Source organism: Phyllostomus hastatus, unplaced genomic scaffold (assembly GCF_019186645.2).
Source record: "Phyllostomus hastatus isolate PE091 unplaced genomic scaffold, TTU_PhHast_1.1 phas_scaffold_39, whole genome shotgun sequence".
In the NCBI taxonomy this organism is placed as follows: domain Eukaryota; kingdom Metazoa; phylum Chordata; class Mammalia; order Chiroptera; family Phyllostomidae; genus Phyllostomus; species Phyllostomus hastatus.
The window spans coordinates 30,891,888-30,913,008 of record NW_025334028.1 but is presented as its reverse complement, the minus strand read 5'-3'; the positions used below and the strand labels follow the sequence as shown (position 1 = coordinate 30,913,008).

The 21,121-nt window shown below is 40.6% G+C and overlaps 1 protein-coding gene across 1 annotated transcript in view; it reads left to right on the top strand.

The window, feature by feature from the left end:
- The window catches only part of CFI (complement factor I), a 45,561-nt gene that overhangs the window by 19,909 nt on the left and 4,531 nt on the right, over positions 1-21,121 (top strand). Inside the window, exons 5-13 of the mRNA XM_045820221.1 lie at positions 557-738; positions 1,602-1,715; positions 1,872-1,982; positions 6,403-6,426; positions 6,584-6,604; positions 9,273-9,308; positions 11,306-11,409; positions 11,577-11,680; positions 19,445-19,719. Coding sequence (XP_045676177.1) covers positions 557-738; positions 1,602-1,715; positions 1,872-1,982; positions 6,403-6,426; positions 6,584-6,604; positions 9,273-9,308; positions 11,306-11,409; positions 11,577-11,680; positions 19,445-19,719 — 971 coding nt within the window. The remainder of the gene's footprint in view (positions 1-556; positions 739-1,601; positions 1,716-1,871; positions 1,983-6,402; positions 6,427-6,583; positions 6,605-9,272; positions 9,309-11,305; positions 11,410-11,576; positions 11,681-19,444; positions 19,720-21,121) is intronic.

The window sequence follows — 21,121 nt, the reverse complement described above, 5'->3', positions numbered from 1 at the left end:
CCTGTTAAAATTAAACTGACTTGACCTCCCAAATCTGAGGCAGCAATGGGAACAACGAGGTAAGCCTGACAGTGTGGAGCAGGCAAAGGGGCACCTCCATCCTCTACCACAAACGGAAAAGCTGGGCTGACTGTGCTTCATTTATACTTCCAAAATTCCCTGATTAAGTAATCCATTCCCTTCTCTGGGGAGAAAGGCCAAGGATGGCACATCTCAAGTTGGAAGGAATGTCAAGAGTGAGGAAGAAGAAGCAACCCTCCTTAACAAGAAACACAAGGAAGGGAAACCAATAATTGCTGAGTGCTTGCCACATTTAGAACTCTGGCTCATCAGTTTAAATTGGTCGTTATAGTTTATCTTTATAAAACTTGGTGAGATAGTTATACTCCCGTTTCAGGTGAAGGTACTGAGGCTCAGAGATTTTAAGCATCTTCCCCAATCTGTCACTCATAAGTAGAAAACGAGAGGAAATTAACTATTACTTTCTTCTCCAGCAAGGTTATAAATACAAAGGACTCATTATTCTGCCCTAATATTTCATTTTTGCTATTTGCAGAGGTGCTCATGATACTCAAGGAAGTTTTCATTTTCCTGAAGATCTCCATATAAATTCCACTGAATGTCTGCATGTGCGGTGTCAAGGATTCGAGTCCCATTTGGCTGAATGTACTTTTACCAAGAGAAAAACTGAGAGTTCCCAGGGTTTAGCCAGTGTGGTGTGTTACACACAGAATGCAGGTTGGCAGAGTGTTTGCCTGATATTTTCCCTTCCTTCATGGTTGTTTACTTCAAACCAAATCTATAATAAATAAACAAATGGCAAATACCCAGTTGCCAGTCATAGAGGCAAAATCATGTTTTGGGTTTTACAGCCTAAACTGGTGTTCTTCCCCTATTGTAGCTTTTGCCACTCAAATATTAATTCTGTCTAGTGTCCTGTTGGGAAGCAAAGTTGCTTGATTCCCTTTTGCTTCCTTGAACATCTGGATTAAAGTTAGCATAACAAACACAAGTCAGTCAAACATCAGAAGAAAACCCAGCATCTCCTTTGAGATGTCTAGCCTGTACATGGTCCTTTAATATATTGAAGTGACCACAACTGGGTTTCAGTTTCCAGGCCACTTTTTCTCCTTCATCCTGATATTGGAATATTTTAGCCATGTGTATGGTGTTAAAGGCCAAAGCCCTTCATGGTGCTAAAAATAAATCTACCATCAAAATGTAATTGGCACTGTCCAAGCAAGTCTAGGGATGAGGGTGGGGATGAATAAAGAAGCATGGAAAGAACGGGCGAGCCCACCAGCGTTTGCCAGGGCCTGCAAGTGCTGCTGACTCCTGGAGCGTTCCCCAGGCTCAGCACGCACAGGGCTGCAAGGCAAACACTGGTTTTCTGAGATAATGACAGGGCCTTCATCTGCCAGTGTTGGCATGTATTTTCTTTATGAACAATACGTACTATGTTCATGCTACATATACATTTTAAATCAATTTTTATTTGATGCCCGGCTTTATTTGAATATCTGCATCCTCCCCCAAATGTGATTGAGATGTTACCCACAACTCCACAAATAAAATTCACAAAGATAATTCCTACTTTACAGTTTCTCCAACAAATGACTCCTTTCAGTGTGTCAACGGGAAGCACATTCCGCCGAGGAAGGCCTGTGATGGGGTCAATGACTGCGGGGACCAGAGTGATGAGCTGTGCTGTAAAGGTAGCGATAAATCTCGCCTTTAAATCCCCCAAATGCATCCATCGGACTCAAAAAGCAGAAACAAATTTATCATAGAATTTAAGAATCCATTTCATTCAATTTTAAGAATTAAAAAAAAAACACCCAAATTCTTCTATTTATGTTTGTTTTGCATAGGGTGCCATGGCAAAAGTTTTCATTGTAAATCGGGTGTTTGCATTCCAAACCAGTATGTGTGCAATGGTGAAGTGGACTGCATCACAGGAGACGATGAAGTTGGCTGTACAGGTAATTTAAATTTTGTGGTTACTTTTTTTCATTATTTGATTCAGGGTTTCTAAATTTTTTAAGACAAATTAAAATCTTTTTTGTTTTTTTAAAGTTTTTATTTATTCACTTTTACAGAGAGGGGAAGGGACGGAGAAAGAGAAGGAGAGAAACATCAATGTGTGGTTGCTTCTCATGCACTCCCTACTAGGGGGGGACCTGGCCCACAAGCCAGGCATGTGCCCTGACTGGGAATCAAATGGGCGACCCTTTGGTTTGCAGGCCGGAGCTGAGACACACCAGCCAGGGCCCTTCATAGATCTTATATTCATGTGGGTGAGGAAGACAATAGAAAAGAGAAATAAATAAAATATCTTGTAAAAAATGAGTTCTAAGATGAAAAATAAAGCAAGGAAGAAGGATATAAAATGCCAGGGGTAAGTTTTAAAATTTTAGATAAGGTAGCCTGGGAAGTCTCACTCTCTGAGGTAACTTTTAGGTAAAGAATTGGAAAAAATGATGGATGTAATAACTATATATGGTGCCTGGTGAGTCCTGGAAATATTGAGGGGAACAGTTTGTAAAGTATACAATTGTCTAACCACTACGCTAAACACCTGGAATTAACACAAAATAATATTTTAATTATTTTTGAATTATTAATTATTGGCTAAAACTGTAATTTTAAAATAAAATTTGAAAAAAAACCCAGCCATGCAGATATCTGTGGAAGAGTGTTCTAGGCAGAGGCAACAACCAGGGCACTGTTCCTCAGACAGGAACACATCAGTTTGCTGGAGGAACAAGCAGCCAGGAGGCCAGTGGGGCAGGTGTTGCAGGTGGTGGTAGTGAGAGATTAAAAGACAGACGTGGGAGAGGCTGAAGAGGTGGTTTGGGCGGAAGAGACCAGGGCCTCTTAGTGAGTGAGATGGGGACTTTAAGCAGAGGAGCAACATGATCTGACTCTCATTTTAAATGCCGATCAGCCTGGTGACTGGGTGGGAAATAGTCTGTTCAAGGGTGAGGGGAGATGCAGGGAGTACGGGCAGGAAGCCACTGCACCAATCCAGGGAAGAGATGATAGTGGCTGAGATGAGCGGATAGGAAGGGAAATGAGAAGCAGTCAGATGTTGCATATATTTTGATGCTAGAGCCAAAAACGTTTGCTGAAAGATTGGATGGGGGTGTGGGAACAAATCAGCAGTCAAGTGCCGGGGTCCAGCCTCGGGCGGGGTCTCAGGGTCCTGGAAGGATGCACGGCTAAGGCCAAGCAACTGAAGTGAGACACCCGGTGCGATGCCGGAGGACAGTCAGGCTTTTTGGGCCCGACTGACTCATGGAGAAAAATCAATCTTTATTTTTATAGGGGAGGTTATACAACATTCAATGCACAGTGTGATTATTAAAACAGAAATGGCTACCACAGAAATAATTTCAAAAAATACAGAAGGTTTTACAGATCAATCATGTTAAACAAAGAAATAACCGAAAAGTACAGGAGGTCCCACAGATCAACCATATTAAACAAAGGTTATTTTGACCAAGATGGTCATTAATCAGATAGCCAATGAAGCTATACAGGCACAAACTTTCAGGTGCCAATTAGTAACTAGGTGTCTATTAAGATTCTAGGGATTGGTCTAAATTAAAAGGGTGCAAAGGGTGGTATATAGATTATATAGAAATTAGCTATTGTCTGTTGAGGTTAGATTTGTCTCGGTTAGGTAACTGGTTTTTTGCCTAAGTTTTTTGATTTATACATCTTGTGGTGGGGCATGTTTTGTATTTATTTCCATGTATTGAGATTATTATTTTCAACTAGAACTCCCTGCTTCTCTACACTCCTGTCCAGGGCATGGGAGGGGTACTGGCTCTAATAAATCTTAAGCTTTTGAGTGGTGACTCCTTAAGAAACATTCCTAGCAAGAGTTTCCTTCAGCATTCTGGCAGCTGGTCTGCCCATAGTTTAATTTTGTTTTTAACTTCCCAGGTGGGAGGAGCAGGCAGCATTAGGGTTGCTAGGAGTCTCTATTCTGTGGTCAGCAAATCATTTCATGCAGAATCAGAGGCATCATGCATATTTTTTGTTATAACACACAGGTATCTAAAAATCCCACCACCTATTGCTAGCAGGGACAGGCATACAGGAAAAGATAGACAGGAGATCCGGCCATAGTCACCTCTGCTGTGCAGATGCGTCTCATCCATTCCGACTGTGTCAAGGATCAGCTATTGGTCAGCTTTTGACAGTCAAGGATAAGACCAGGGGTTTGGGCCTGAGGATTGAAAGGATGGGGCTACTTTCAACAAAGGTGGGAAAGGCTTCAAGAGAAGTGGCTGTACTTACACCCACCTTACAGATGGGACTTACCCAGTGGTGTGAGAGTGTTTAACAATTGGCTTTGAGAAGGAGAGGGAAGCCCTGATTTGTAGCCTCTGCCAATTCCTGCAGTGTAAATGCTCCCACAATGGGTCATTTGAAGCCATTGACACGATGTCACAGAACACAAGCCAGGAAGTAACCCAACAGCCCCTCGTATAGTGCTCGAGTCCCTGTCAGGATGCTACTGAACGACTGGAAACTGCTTATTGTTGTGTCTGTGCTTGTCTTACCTTCCCTTCTCAACTGTAAATACCTTGAAAACAGACTCTGCCTCATTATTTTTATATTCCAAATGTCCTAGGTGAAGAACCTTACATATAAGTATTAAATAAGTAAATGTTGAAGATACATAGGGATAAGTGAACCAATACTAAGTCTACTTTGTCATCACTGTGTGTGCCAAGTGTTTGACTTCACTGAAATTTTGTTTAATTTTCCATTCATATCACTTCTTAAATGAAAAAGAAACATACTTTTTAGGGTTTCAAATTATATCATTTCTCTTGAAGGGTATATAAGCAGTTCAGCAAAATACTTTTATATTCATTAAATTTAGTTACATTCTTTGTAAAGAGAGAGGAGAAAGAAATTCCTATATTTTTTTAGAGAGAAGGACAGTAAACCATGGCTCTTGCCAGTAAAGCTTAACAGTTTCCCCCCTGGTTTGACTGAGATATAATTGATACCCAGCACTGCATAAGTTCAAGGTGTACAGCATAATGACTTGACACACAACAATTGTGAAATGATTAGAATAAGCTAAATTAACATCTGTTACCTCACACAGTTACAAAAAAGTTTTTTCCCCTGTGATGAGAAAGTTTAGGATTTACTCTCTTACAACTTTCAAACATGCCATTCAGCAGTGTTTCATCCCCAGCACTTCCTTATCCTATCACTGGTTACAAATAGATACAACTATCTGGTACCTTTGACCACCTTCTCCCAATTCCCCGTCCCTGTGGCCTGACTCTGGTAACCACCAACTGGATTTCTGTGTCTGCGAGTTTGTTTTTTTTATATTTGAGGTATAAGTGAGATCATACAGTATTTGTCTTTCTCAGGAGCTATAGACAGTTTGATTTCACTTCTTTGGTATAATATTTTGGGTTTCTTCTCTTCCTCTTTTTTTCCCACTCCCTCTCTTTCCTCCTTCTCTTCCTAATTCAAAAGTTTTAAGTTTACGGTCAAAGAACCCAATTTGTTATTTCATCAGAAAAAAATATTCTACTGCAAAGGAGTAACTACAACACACAGTTTAGTTTTCTTATCAATTTCTCTAATCGATGTAAAAAATATGTGTAGTCAACTGTCTCTGTTACTTCAGCTTACCCTTCTATTTCTGCAATGGGTCTAATTTCCCCCCTGAAGAAAAAGCAAGTGAGAGTAGATATGTAAAATATATGCATGTTAGTATATTCATTGGTCTCTCTTTTCAGTGGACAGATTAGAATCACTAAGCCAAGGGAGGTTTGGGGTATATCTTGATTTCATTTATCTTTCATAAGCCTACCTTTTATTAATATAACTTAAACAGTTATAAATTTTGAATAACTGTATAGTAAATTTGCTGTTGGGCATGGGTTCAAATATATCTAAAATACAAATCTGTTTTTAAATCTCAAGTAAAAATTATTTCCTTGCTGTGTGAAATTGGTGTGTTTACATGAAAGAGGAGACATTTGTTATGCAGTGTTAAAAATCAAAGGAAGAGCCCTGGTTGGTGTGGCTCAGCTGGTTGTGTGTCATCCTACAAACCAAAAGGTCTTGTGTTCAATTCCCAGTCAGGGCACATACCTGAATTTTAGGTTCAGCCCCCATTTGGAACACATGCAAGAGGCCACCAATCAATGTTTCTCTTCCTCCCTTCCCCTCTCTCTAGAATCAATAAAAGAAAATATATATCAAAGGAAGATGGCGTAATATGGTTCCCTTTTATGTTCTTATAAATATTACTTTAAGTTGTTATATTATATCTGAAATAATAATGATTTGTGTATATTTTATGGAAGTGAAAATGATCTCTTTGCTACAGTGAGCTTTTTGTTTTATTTTTAGGAGCTGGAAATCCTAAATTGAAAGGTAAATGTATTTTTATAACAGAAAATTTATACTACATAATAAAAAACAATAATAAAGTGTTATAACTTTTACAATACATGTATTGATATAGTGTGCATTTTTCTCAAATAAAAATTGTCCTTCACTGTGGTAAATTTTTTGTTTTTTATTTTTTCAGGCTTGTCACATGTGGCTCAAGGTAAAAAAAATTATTATTTTCTTGGGCTATTACAACATTGAAACAAAACAAAGATATTGCTATCTTATATTTTCAATGTAACTCTTAACTGCGGATATGGCCATGTGTTGCCATGCACTCAGCTCTCACATGAGTTTAGGCACAGAGGCCTTTGTTCACAGTGTGATCAACCTTCACTCTCATTCTCAGTCCCCGTACACAGTCTGCGAACTGAAACCACCCAAAGTGGGGTATCTCCTGCACATTCCACATTTGCCAAGTACCCTTCTCCTTTTCCTTCACTTTTCCTTCAAAACCAAGGCAGTTCCTGTCCAAACTGCTACCAGATGAAAGATATATCTTTGCATGATAGGTATCTTCTTACACTTCGTAAGTTGGAAGTTCCCAAATCCGGCTCTTTAGAATCACCTTTCTCTCTGTCATTCATTTTAAATGACTATCAGAAGGTCAAAGTCCCCCCTCAGGGTTTCTTATGATTTCTGGGAGACTTTTATATGCTCAAGATCACCCCTAAGGGCCTAATCTCAATTATTTCTGTGTATTCACCCCTCTTGTCATCTTGCCCTCCAAGGTTGCTGTTGTTTCCACCACCAGCAGTAGCCTTCATTATTTCTTTTCCTCTTCCTTCCCTCTTTTCCTTCTTTCCCCCCTTCCTTCCTTCCTTCCTGTGTCAGACCTCAGGGGCACAGAGATGAGTTAATGATACACTTCAGCTCATTGAATATCATCATCCCTGGTCCAGACGAGGCCCCGCTCCTGTGTTATTTATTCTCCATTATCCCCATTCCTTACTCCCATTCCCCACAGTGGCCCTTTTCATGTGATTTAACATGTATGTCTCTTTGTTTGCATGCATTCTCATCCAATGTGTATTGTTATTTTACAATCACACATTTTTAATTCACACAGTATTTTGTTACAGATCTCATATTTCCTTTTTTCTTTTCACAAAGAATTATGTTTTAAAGATCTGTTCATGCTGTTATGTGGCCATTTAATCTGTTGCTTCTAACTGCTGTGTAAAATATTTCGTGGTGTTCTTATTCACAACTTACTCTCTGCTTTCTCAGTAATGCGCTTTCAGCCCCCAATCACACTGTAATGAATGTCCTCTCCTTAGGGCAGTGTAGGAGACTTCTCTGAGACATCTAGCTGGCCGGGAGTTGCTGGCTTTTGGGGTACGCATCTACTTAGTTTGACTAAGCAGTGCCTGTGTGTTCTTTGGCAGAGCCATCCAGTCCTTACCTCACCAACCACACCTCAGGGTTCTCTTCAACTACACCAACATTTAGTATTATCCAGCTTTCTCATTTTCCTGGCCTCATACTGTCCAATGACATGGCATTGTTTAATAATTTGAATTTTTGTTATAACCAATGACTTGGAATCTCTTTATGTGCATGCTAGCCTTTTGCATTTTTTTCTTCTTTTTCTTTCATCTTTGCTGCCACCACTTGCCACCTTCCGCCTCATTCCACATTGGGATTGCAGTCTTCTTCCCTGCTGGTTTACATCCTAGACATTAATCTGTTTTCAGTTTAAGCATTGCCTATACTTTCTTCCATTCTGTCATCTATTAACTTTATCTATAGTGAGCTTTGTTGAATATAAATCTTTAATCTTTATATAATCAAAGTCATTGATTGTTTTCCTTATGGTCAGTGCTGTCAGAGCTCTGTGCTGCTCTTTCAATATCTAGTGTACCTTAGCTACACTGGGTTTTCCCCATGTTCCTTTTTTTGAGCATTTAGTATGAATTTTGAGATTTTTCTTTGAGTCATGAGGGTGCTTTGGTGAAAGCTCTGAGCAGAGCCTGTCTCAGCCCAGAAAATGCCCTACATGTGTGGCGTAACAGATACATGCATGTCTCTTCTAAAAAAGGATGTGGAAAGTCCAGGCTAAGCCTCAGGATGGCTGCACAAGGTAGCCTTGCCCTCTATGCAGCAACCTCATCCAAAACAGAGCCACGGGTTGGAGGGAATCTGCCTTCGAATCCCCAGTTCAAAGAAATCAGGATCCTGGGCATAACTGAAATGTTCTAGGGGAGCAGAGTGAAGATGAACATCCTTCTATATATCTTCAAGCAAAATCTAAGGAAGAGAGAAAGGAGAGTCTTTTTTGTTTGTTTTATTTTTTGCTTTTGACTCTGTCATCCCAACTGTCTAATACTAACCATGACTGACACTGAAACTAATGCAATATCCTTGTTTGGATGAGCCCCAACAGAAGTGCCCTGTTACATACAAAAGGAGAGGAGCCTTTGTAATGTCAGCTCAGAACTCTTTGGTCCAGGGTCAGGGACTGCTCCCTACCCTGTGTAAGGACCTTGTGAGTGCAGAGTTGGAAGAGAAGTGTTTCTTCTTCGACCTGGCGTTTTGGCTGTTCCAAATGCAGAAAACCGTAGCACCGTGAACATCACCATTCCGTTGTACCGACAGACACCTCCAGTTTATGCCTGCAAAATTCTACCTGGTTCCTTTGGAGCCTTCACAATGGCCTAGTGGAAAACAAAGGAATCAGATGATGTGCTTTAGGGGGTTTGTATTGTCCTTTTTAAAGGAAGGACAAGTTTTAAGACAAGAAATTATCATCAAAGTTTAACTGATTTTAGTGATTTAATTTTTACTATTAACACAACTTTAAACTTTGGAAATTTGTTTTATTATAGAAGAAACAGAAATTTTGACGGCTAACATGGATACAGGTATGTTAACATTATTCTTTCTTATTCTCTCTGTGTGTACATGTATGAATTTGATTCAAGCAACAATTAGCTTTTCTATCAATTTAAATAGAAAAAACATTACATTTTTCTTTTCCTTATCACTTTTAAAAAACAAGCATAAATGCTTCTTGAGAACTGCTTTAAAATGGATTAATGCATTTGACTAATTTTAAGTGAAAAACAATACTCTAGTCCTTCATAAAGTTTTTCTATTTGTGATGAGCTTTGTCAGGTCAGTTTTGAAAAAGACAACAAAATTTCAAGCATGACCCAGAACATGCATTTTGAAATAGAAAAATAATGGACTTAATTGAATTAACCTGTTCTTTCGCAATGTTTTAAACCATGATAATAGAAGGACTGTGAAAATCTGTACTCTGTCCAGCTGTGAAGCTAAATTGAATGTTAGTATTAAGTTTCTGGGAAGACAGTAATTGATAAGAGCTTTGAGGTCGAACTGACTTGCATTAAACCCCAACTCAGTTATTTATTTGCCACATAACCTTAGGTGAGTAATTGAACCTCAACTACAATTGGGAATAAAATAGCTCCCTCTTTTAGGGGTATTTTAAACTGAAGTACATGCAAAACTCTCTTCTAATTGCCAGGCCCCAAAATCAATGAACATTTTTTAAAAATCAGGCAATGAGTTAAAAAATTAGGTCTCAAAGCCACAAATACTCAGGAGGGATTTTGGGTAGAAAACAAAGGCCCTTTGTTTTCTACCCAAGATAACATTAATTTTTAGGTACTACCCAAGCTGGTTTCACAGGCCTCAATGAATACAATCTCTCTTCTTTCAAAGGCCCAGGCAGAAATTTAAAACTTGCCATCACACTCTTCCTCCAACCTTAGGAGGGGTGTGAGCCCCCCCAAAATAATTCATCCACATTTGTTCACAACTTCTCTCCCTTGAGGATCTACCTCCTTCTATACTGAAAGCAATTGATAGTGATATTAATTTTCCTTTCTCATTTGAGTCTGTAAACATTTTCATGACGTGATAAAATATACAGGGAGAATAAGGAGAGCATCTTATACAGTTGCTTTCTTTCTTTGTGGTGAATTCTCCTGCAGATCCTTGTCTTAAGCCCAGCTCTACCGTGTTTTCTCCCCTGTAACACATGTACCACATCCGAACGCTCACAGAGGAAGGAAACATCATCGCATGTCAAGTGACTAAACACGTACCCACTCTTCTGGCCAACTGACCAGGGATTGTCCAGGGGTTCCTGGCACATTATCTCTTCAGGTTAATGTGATGATTAAATGAGATAACCATAGACAAAGCACTTAGCATGGGGCCTAGCACATCATTGTTAATGATGTTAATATTAATATTATTCAAAAGACTTCCATATAAAAGCCTCTAAAAAGTCAAAGCTAGGAAAAGGAGAAGATAAGAGTTTTCCACCCCAAGGCTGCCACTCTGAGCTGATGACCCAGCAGTAATGCCTGGGGTTGTGCTATTTCTCATTGGCCAGAGGTGGATAAATGTTTCACCCTTCAGCCAACCTCCTTCTGCCACTAGTCCACCTTTAGGAAAAATTTGAGATAACCAAGACAATTCTAATGTTAATTTTTCAACAAGATGAAAAGTACAGTTTAGCATCCAAAATAATTCACTGATGAATCTGGCCTCTTTCATATTAGCTGTGACTCTGCTTTTTGTGTGGCATACATCAATTGAGAAGCGTCTGCCCACAAGGTAATGGGTTCACAATCATGACACCTGGATGGTGTGGCTCAGTGGATTGAGCTTTGGCCTGTAAACCGAAAGGTCACTGGATGGATACCTGGTCAGGGCACATGCCTGGGTAGCGGGCCAGGTCCCCAGTTGGGGGCGTGAGGGAGGCAACTGATCAATGTGCATGTTGATGTTTCTCTCCATCTCTTCCTCCCTCCATTTCCTTCTCTCTAAAAATAAATACATAAAATCTTTTTTAAAAATCATAATATAATCTCTTTTCTTGAAGAAAGAAAACGGATAAAATCATTGTTCCCTAAACTATCCTGTGGAGTTAAAAACAGCGTGCCTACTCGAAGGAAACGAGTCGTTGGAGGAAAACCAGCAAGAGTGGTAAACCCACAGGAAAAATTCCCTCTTACTTCCCAGGAGCAGCCTGAGTCTGGGAGGATACAGGGGAGGGGGCATATGTAATTCTAAGAGACTAGGGGCCTTGCAATAGAAATATCTTAGAGCCACCTGTTTGTAGAATGGCAGTGACCACCCAAATGTCTTTACAGGGAGACTTCCCATGGCAGATAGCAATTAAGGAAGATGACAAAATCAACTGTGGAGGCATTTATATTGGTGGCTGCTGGATCCTGACCGCTGCACACTGTGTCAGGTAAAAAATGTCTCCAGTAGATTTTAGATTTCCTGAAATATTAAATATGAGTAATAGAGATTGTGACAGATGATAAACAAAACCGTGTGAGAGATGTCATTGACAAGTCCCATCCTACTACTGCTAAATACCCACTGATATTCACAATAGGGACTTCAGAGGCCAATCCCCTAGAACCTACTGTGTTCCCCCAGACCAGAGTGCTGATCTCAGCTGGCAAGGGCAGACCAAACTTGTTGGTACCAACTTACTTCACTTGGCTCATTTGCATAGTGAAAAAGTAAGTTGATGATAACTACATGTATCTCCTCCTTTGTCAGGGTTTTGAGATTCTCAAGTTAAAGAAATGGAGTAGGCATAGTGTGTCTGGATTCAACATTAGCACATGACAAAAGATGTCTCCTTATTACTTACAGATGGGGAACATAATTTTCATTCAGGGCCAGTAAGGCATTAGTAAATGTCTTTATTCATTGGTGAGGGCTGCCATAAGCAAATACGAAGGTAGGAGAGGGCAGGGCTTAAACAACAGAAATTTATTTTCTCAGAGGCTGGAAATTCAACATCAAGATATTGGTAAGAGTGGTTTCTCTTTGGCTCGCAGACAGCTGCTTTTTTGCTGTGTCCTCACACGGCATTTTCTCTGCATGCTTGCATTCCCGATGTCTCTTTCTGGTTTTATAAGGAGACCAGTTGTATTGGATTGGGCTCCACTCCTATGACCTCATTTAACCTTAGTTAAACCTCTTTGAAAGGTCTATCTGCAAACACATCTACTCACATTTGGGATTAGGACTTCAACATGTCAACTTTAGGGGAACACAATTGAGTCCATAACAGTGACTTCAGGGAAATAGCTAAAAGGTGTTGAGAATGAATAAAAATCATCTCAGAGGAGGACAGAGTTTGGGATTCTGGCCTCAGTTCTGATCATTAGAATGAATGAAAATCATTTATTGGGCACCTCTTGCAGACCAAATACCACGCCCAGCACTTGCACACATGCTATTTTGTTTTAATATTCTCACAGTTCTGAGAGGTAAACACTACTCTTCCCATTATATAGACAAGAAAACTGAGACTGAAAATTTACATGACTTGGCTGAAGCTACACCACCAGTCAGAGCCATAATAAAATTGGGTTCAGGACTTCCGGCAAGATGGAGGAATAGGTGGATGCACCGTGCCTCCTCGCACAACCAAGATTAGAACAACAATAATTTACAGATAGAATATCACTCAGAACTGATAGAGGATTTATCTGAATGGAAGTCGAACAGCCAAGAAGTTGAAGTAGACCCGTACATCCAGACCGGTAGGAGACAACGAGCCAGGCTGGCGCGTGTCGGCGGCACGCGGAGGTCGGGGAAAATTTGGCTCGAAATCGGCGCGACAGCCATCCGGGGCGCAAGAATGCAGCGGTGATCCCTGAGTACACAAGCTGTGGCTGGCGGACCCAGTGGGGCAGCGATTGTGGACCAGGGCAGAGTTCGCAGCCCAGGATCCCAAGGAAGGGCCTGAGCCCAGGAGAACGGAACTACCACCATTGTTCCCTCCCGTTCCCGCCCCCGCCCACACATATAACGTCACAATCTAGCGACGGGGTGCCCAGCCCCAGTGAACACCTAAGGCTCCACCCCCCACCATAACAAGAGCGATCAGAGACAGGGAAAGACATAAGACATGTTTCCAACAGAACAGATCAGTCCCCCAGGACTCATCCTTTTGAGCGACTAAGAAATAGCCAATCTATCAGATGCACAGTTCAAAACACTGGTGATCAGCTCACGGAATTGGTTGATTTGGGGCACAATTTAGATGAAAGGATGCAGGTTACCATAAAAGAGATGCAGGAAGATACGTGGAGGAGAGCCAATAGTGAAAAGGAAGGAATCTGAGTCTCAAAACAATACCGTGGACCAGAAGGAAGATAGAATCAACCAAGCAGGAAAGCATGATGAAATAAGAATTCAAAAAATCGAGGAAAAGCTTAAGAGCATCCAGGACACCTTTAAATGTTCCAACATCCGAATTATAGGGGTACCAGAACGGGAAGGAGAAAAGCAACAGATGGAGCACGTATTTGAACAAATAATAAAGGAGAACTTCCCCAATCTGGCAAAGGGAACAGTCTTCCAAGAAATCCAAGAAGCTCAGAGAGCCCCAAAGAAGTTGGACCCAAGAAGAAACACACCAAGGCACATCATAATTACATTAGCCAAGGTAAAAAACGAAGGAGAGAATCCTAGAAGCAGCAAGAGATAAGGGGACAGTAACCTACAAAGGAGTTCCCATCAGACTGTCAGCTGATTTCTCCAAAGAGACCTTACAGGCAAGAATGGGCTGGAAAGAAATATTCCAAGTCATGAAAGACAAGGACCTACATCCCAGATTGCTCTATCCAGCAAAGCTTTAATTTAGAATGGAAGGGCAGATAAAGTGCTTTTCAGATAAGGTCAAGTTAAAGGAGTTCATCATCGCCAAGCCCTTATTTTATGAAATGCTAAAGAAAAGGAGATAAGGAAAAGACATGCATAGTAAAAGGACAGCAAACTCACAATTATTAACAACCACACCTAAAGCAAAACCAAAAGAAACTAAGTAAACAACTAGAACAGGAACAGAACCACAGAAATGGAGGGCACATGGAGGGTTAGCAGCAGGGGGGGGGGTGGGAGGAGGAGAGGGGGGGAAAAAGGTATAGAGAATAAGTAGCATAGAATGTAGGTTGAAAATAGACAGGGGGAGGGCAAGAATAGTACGGGAAATGTAGAAGCTAAAGAACTCATAAGAATGACACATGGACATGAACTAAAGGGGGGGAACGTGGGTGGGAGAGGGGGTACAGGGTGGAGGGGAGAGAAGGGGGAAATGGGACAACTGTAATAGCATAATCAATAAAATACATTTAAAAAAATAAAAAAAATAAAATCGGGTTCAACATATCTGACAGTAACTTAGATGAAGGCCTACTAAACAAGTCTGCAGATGATCCAAAGTTGAGAGGGATGGGAAACATGTTGAATGATTGATTATGTCAGGTGATGCCCATAATGATCCTCAGGGGTTGGAGCAACATGTCAAATCTAATTTCCTCCTTCTTAATGACCCTTTTCTCTTGACTTCTATGAGACACACTCTCCTGGTTTTCCACCATCCTCTGTAGAGGCCACACCTTCCCTGCCTTTTTTGCAGCTTCCCCTTCATGTGACTGAGCATTATTGCTCAAGTGAAATTCTGGAGTTCTTCAATATTTAGCCTGGTTTCCCCTTCCCTTCTTACTTCTCTCTTTAAAGTTAACTGTGCTTTATGCTAAACAATGCCATAAGCTGACACAATGATATCTCCAGCCTGGACCTCTCCTCCAATCACTGTCTACAGTCCAGCAACACTTCTTGGTTATATCAAAAGTACATCGAATTCAAAATCTCTAAGAGTGAGCTCATGATATGCCTCTTGCCCCAGATATGGTTCTTTCCCAGTGTTCCCCATCTCAGAAAATGGCAACACCATTCATCTAGTTGAACCAGACAGAAATCTAAGCATCATCACACTTCACATCCTCAACCCTACACAGTCCAGGCAATAAATATATCACCAACTCCAGGTGGCAATTTTACTTTCTAATTACTTAATCTCAAAACTTTCCATCTCTGTGGTTACCCTGCTTTCGCCTCTCATCTGAATTATACCAACTGCCTCCTAAATAGCTACCTATATTCACTCTGCCCACCTCCTCCCCCATCTATCCATTCTCTACTATGCAGCAAGAGCAATATTTTCATACCTGGTTTTGATCACTTATTGCTTAAAATTCAATGGCTTTGCATTCCTCATAGGATGAAAAAAGAAAACTAAACAAAAACACAGCATGACCCAGTAGGCCCCATACGGCCTGAGCTCTGTTTACCTTGGTCAATCTCACCTTTCCCCAGGCTTCACCTCCTGCTCTCTGCCCCACCTTCCTCAGAGACCCTTCCCTGGCTCCCATACATCAGAGAAGTCCTCTTGGTATGTTCTAGAACCCATGTGCTTTCATTCCTCTCACTTTTCACAGTAGAATACATACCTTCATTAGTGTGATTATCTATTTAATGCTACATTTTTCCCTAAATGCTGAGCTCCATGAAGGCAGAAACTTTTTCTGATTTTGCTCATTTCTCTACTCCAATGGCTACAACAGTACTTGGTATGCAGTAGGTGCACACTGAGTATTTCTTTAGTAAACTGAATGCATAAACAGGGTTAACCTTTCAACAATATTCAGAACCTCTGATCCTAAAAAAGCAATAAAAATTAATATGAAGAACAGCATTCTTGGAACACTAAGTATTAAATAAAGGCATCCTGAACACCTCATTAGCTTGTAGGACATCACTGGTTAAGGTGATTACCTGAGAAAAATGATGGTAGATGCCCAATTTCCTAGAAACCATGAGCTGAAAATTGGTGCAAAATGGAGTGAGGCATAAGAACAGGCTCATTCACCATTTGGCTCATTCACCATTGCTTGCTTGCTTGCTTGCTTTCTCTATATTTGGATTTACTTTTTTGTTTTATTTTATTTTAAATTATATTTTATTGATCATGCTATTGTAGTTAATCCAGTTTTTCCTCCTTTGTCCCCCTTCACCCAGCAACCCCCACTCCCTCAGGCAATCCCCATTCCATTGTCCATGTCCATGGGTTATACATATATGTTCTTTGGCTACTCTATTTCCTATGCTATACTTTACATCTCTATGACTATTCTTTAACTACTAATACGTACTTCTTAATCCATTCACATTTTTCACCCATTCTCTACTCCCCACCCAATCTGACAACTGTCAATACATTCTCTGTATCTGTTATTCTGCTTCTGTTCTGTTTGCTTGTTTACTTTGTTTTTTAGATTCAATTGTTGGTAGATAGTATTTATTGCCATTTTATTATTCATATTTTTTTTTATTTTCTTCTACCCAAAGAACATTCTTTAACATTTCATATGATACTGGTTTTGTGGTGATGAATTCCTTTAGCTTTGTTTTGTTTGGGAAGCTCTTTAGCTGTCCTTTGATTCTAAATGATAGCTTTGCTGTATAGAGTAATCTAGGTTGTAAGTCCTTGCTTTTAATCACTTTGAATATTTCTTGCCAATCCCTTTTACCCTGCAGTTTCTTTTCAGAAATCAGCTGGCAGTCTTATGGAGGCTCCCATGTAAGCAACTAACTGCTTTTCTCTTGCTGCTTTTAAGATTCTCTCTTTGTCTTTAACCTTTGGCATTATAATTAAGATGTGTCTTGGTGTGGGCCTCTTGGATTTATCTTGTTTGTGACTCTCTGCACTTCCTGGAATTGTATGTCTATTTCCTTCACCAAGCTAGGGAAGTTTTCTTTATTTTTTCAAATAGATTTCCAATTTCTTGCCCTTTCTCTTCTCCTCCTGCCACCCCCATGATGCGAATATTGGTATGCCTAAAGTTTTCCCAGAGGCTCCTTACACTATTCTCATTTTTTTAATTCTGTTTTCTTGCTATTCTGATTGGTTGTTTTTTGCTCTTTATATTCCAAATCACTGCTTTGATTCTTGGCTCATCCACTGTACAGTCAATTCCTTGTAAATTGTTCTTTTTTTAAATTAGTGTATCCTCCATTTCTGGATGGATCTTATTTATGCTCTTGAGGTTCTCACTAAGTTCCTTGAACATCCTTATAAGCAGTGTTTTGAACTCTGCATCTAGTAGATTGTTTCTCCCCATTTTGTTTAGTCTTTTTCTGGAGTTTTATTCTGTTCTTTCATTTGGGCCATGTTTCTTTGTCTCCTCATTGTGGCAGCCTCTCTGTGTTTGTTTTTGGGTATTACGTAGAGCTGCTACATCTCCCAGGCTTGGTTGAGTGGCCTAATGTAGGTGTAGGTGTCCTGTAGGATCCAGTGACACAGCCTCCCTTATTACTCAAACTGGATACTCAGGGTGTACCAAACTGAGTGGGCTATATACACCTTCCTGTCATATCTGAATCTTTATTGTAATTGGCACATCCAAGTTCAACCACCACCTGTGTTCTGTTTGGGGTCACACAGCATAAGGTATAAAGTGATCTTCAGATGGCTCCTACTTATGCTGGACTTGGAGGTACCCAAGGGAGGCCAAACTATGAATGAAGGCTGACTGTTGCTAGTGACAGGCATGGAGCAACTTAATGAGAGGTACAGGGCCCACTGAAGCCAGATTTTTTTTTGGGCGGGGGGCGGTGGGGAATTCAGGAAGATCTGAAGCATGAGCCACAACAAGCCGTTCATATGCAAAATCTACTGGAAATAGCTTCGGTGGGCCTGAAAATTGGGTGGGGCGGGGTCTCATAGACTCATCAGAGGAGGGGCAAACAGTGTGAGCTAGGATGATGGAATCTCAGCTATGGCACCTGCCTGCCAGCTCTGTGGCTCTGCAGAGAGAGAGCTCAGAAAAGGAATAATGGCCTCTACCAGTACTTCTGTCTGGGAGAAAGATGCCTCCCATCTCTCACCCTGATGCCAATCAGTTCCTCTCTTTATGTCTCTGATGCCTTTCAATCTTCTGCCCCCACACTAGAGCTCAGTGGGAGTGAGTCTGAGTAGGTCTGTGTGGGGGTCCTTAATAAGAACTGCCTGAGAGTCCAGCAATTTCTGTCTTCCACGGCCTCAATCCTCACTGGTTTTTATAGCCAGAAGTTATGGCGACTTCTCTTCAGCACTGGAAACCTGGGCTGGGTGGCTAGATATGAGGCTAGGACTCTTCTCTCCTGAGCTATCCCTCCTGATTTTTATCCCCACACTTGGGTATGGGTCCAGCCTGTTCTACTTCTCTACTCCTCCTACAAGTCTGGATGTAGTTTCTTCTTTAATTCTGTAGTTGTCTGACTTCTATTCATCTCAGTTTCGAACCGTTCTGAATGATGGTTGTTTTATAGTTCAGTTGTAGTTATGATGTGATTGTGTGAGGAGGTGAGCCATATTTACCTATGCTGACATCTTGACCAGAAGTCATTCACCATTTCAACCAGATTTTAAAACAGCTACTATGTTCCATATACTAGTACATGCCTAGTTCCATGCCTGTGGAACTAGTACATGCCAGAACGTGCCTACATTCCATGCCTAGTACAATATTAGGCATAGACAGCTATCACAGATTAATAAGACCTCATTTTTGCCTCCAAGGCTTGTGAGCAAATAAATATAATGCAAAGTTAGGATGAAATTTAAAGGTCAGGATGACAACTGCTGTAGCCTTCACTCAGAAACCGTGGGGTTAGCAGATTAATGAGAGTGTACACCCTGATTCCCCATTTCTGGCTAGATTCTGCCTGGTCTCTGCAAACACCTTCAGTAATGGTGCTCTCACTCCACAGGCAGCCAACTCATTCCACCTGTGTGCGTCTCTGGTTGTTAGAGAATTCTTTATGTCCCTGATATTGAGTGGTTACATGAATTATTCCTCTCTTCACTTACACACTGACTTTAACACCGTCTTAAGTAAACTTAATCATATTGCTTTATGACAGTGAGAATAAAAGAAAATCTGGGAAAGTTAAAAATGTTCTTTAGAAGGGAGACTATCAAGTTTTGGGAGTGGGGTATGGGTAGGGCCAAGGAGGGCAAAGGAGTAAATATTGGGACAACTGTAATAGAATAACAACAACAAAAAAAAAGTACTAAAAAAAGATAAGGAATCAGAAGTTCATATTTGTAGTTGTTTTTTTCTCTCAACATATTTTATTTCCCTTTTCCCTTTTTTTTAAATAGAGCCAGTAAAATTCACCGTTACCGAATATGGATGTCATTGTTAGACTGGATAAAACCTAATGCTGAGGTAGTTGTTCAGACGGTCAGTAAAATTATTATCCACGAAAACTACAATGGAGCCACCTACCAAAACGACATAGCTTTGATTGAGATGAAAAAACGCGCAAATCAACGTGACTGTGTGCTGCCGTACATCCCTGCCTGTGTCCCCTGGTCTCCATATTTATTCCAACCTAATGATAAATGCATCATCTCTGGCTGGGGTCGAGAAAAAGGTATTTGTTTTACAATTTGTTAATCATAACCTAGGGGCTGAAAATAAACAGAATATCAATGCATAGGGGTTAATCTCCTAATGCTCAGAGAGAACATAGCATCAAATCTAGAAAAGTGAATGCCCAGCAGGCTGGCTCCCTGGGTGTGGGACCTGTGCAGCTGCCCAGCATGCTGGGCCCTGAGGGGCCTGTGCCTGGTTTACTGCTCTGCGGTCACCATCATGAAATTCTCAATAATTTCGGCAGGAAACCCACCTCACATTTTCATTTTTCATTGGCCTTTGCAAATTATGTAGCCAATCCTGACCCGGATTTTCAAAAGGATACCTACACTCTGTGATCCTGAAGCATACGTTGAGGGGTAACCGTTCACCAAGGAAAAGTATAGTGACAGGGACATAAAGCATGGCTCTGGGATTTGTGGGAGAGATCTAGATGGAAGAGAAACAGACTTTTGAAGGGATGGTCACAGCACCCGCTGAGTCGGCGCTCCCACTACACTTTTGCTCGCTCCTCTCCCTCCCCCACTCTCTGTGCCCTGCACCCCCATGTCCCATAAAGAAAAAGACAACGTAAAGAATTCATTCTCTGAGCCTCTACGATTTGAGATGAACATTCATAAGAATAAAAGACGTGGACACTTAGGCACAAATTGTTAGAAAAACCTGCTAAATGAGAGGTTAGATTAGAATTAAATTAGCAATACTTTTCTTTCATCTTGAAGAGTTAGCCTTGAAATTTAGCTCCCTTCTGACCTCTTAAACTCTCTTTGTAAATAACTCCATTCTATTGATCTAATAGACTCATATCCAATGCATCCTTTATAATTGCCACACTGAAAAGTATAAAATATATGTATGAATTCACCTGGATTTGCAGTATGTTTGAATACCCAAGACTTACAAAATATTAAATTTTATTAGTAATTAATTCATCCAGAAAGCACTATGTACTTATAGTAAAACACACACACACACATACACACACACACACACTTTTATGTACATTTACAAATATACCCAAAAGTAGAGGTAAAAGTATAATAAACCCATTTATTCATCACCCAGTTCCAGTTATCAACATTCTACCATTCTAGTTTTAGCTCTCTGAATCAATAACTATTTCAATGGGATAATTAGAAAGGTTTATTTATAAAGGGATTAATTACAAAGATGTGGGTGTGGGGTAGGGAACCACAAGAGCTATGCAGAAACCCAGGATAAATAGTGCCAGAACTGAGCCCTCTGCTAGATTTGATGTGTAAAGAGAAAGAGAAGCTACTAGAAGGAGAAAGAGCCTTAAGTAGAGCAGGCTGCTTTGAGAGAAGTAGTAACCTTAAGTTGAAGGTTATAGCTAGAGCAAAGCTCACTAGCTTCTCCCCTTCCCACCTTCCCTTCTGTTG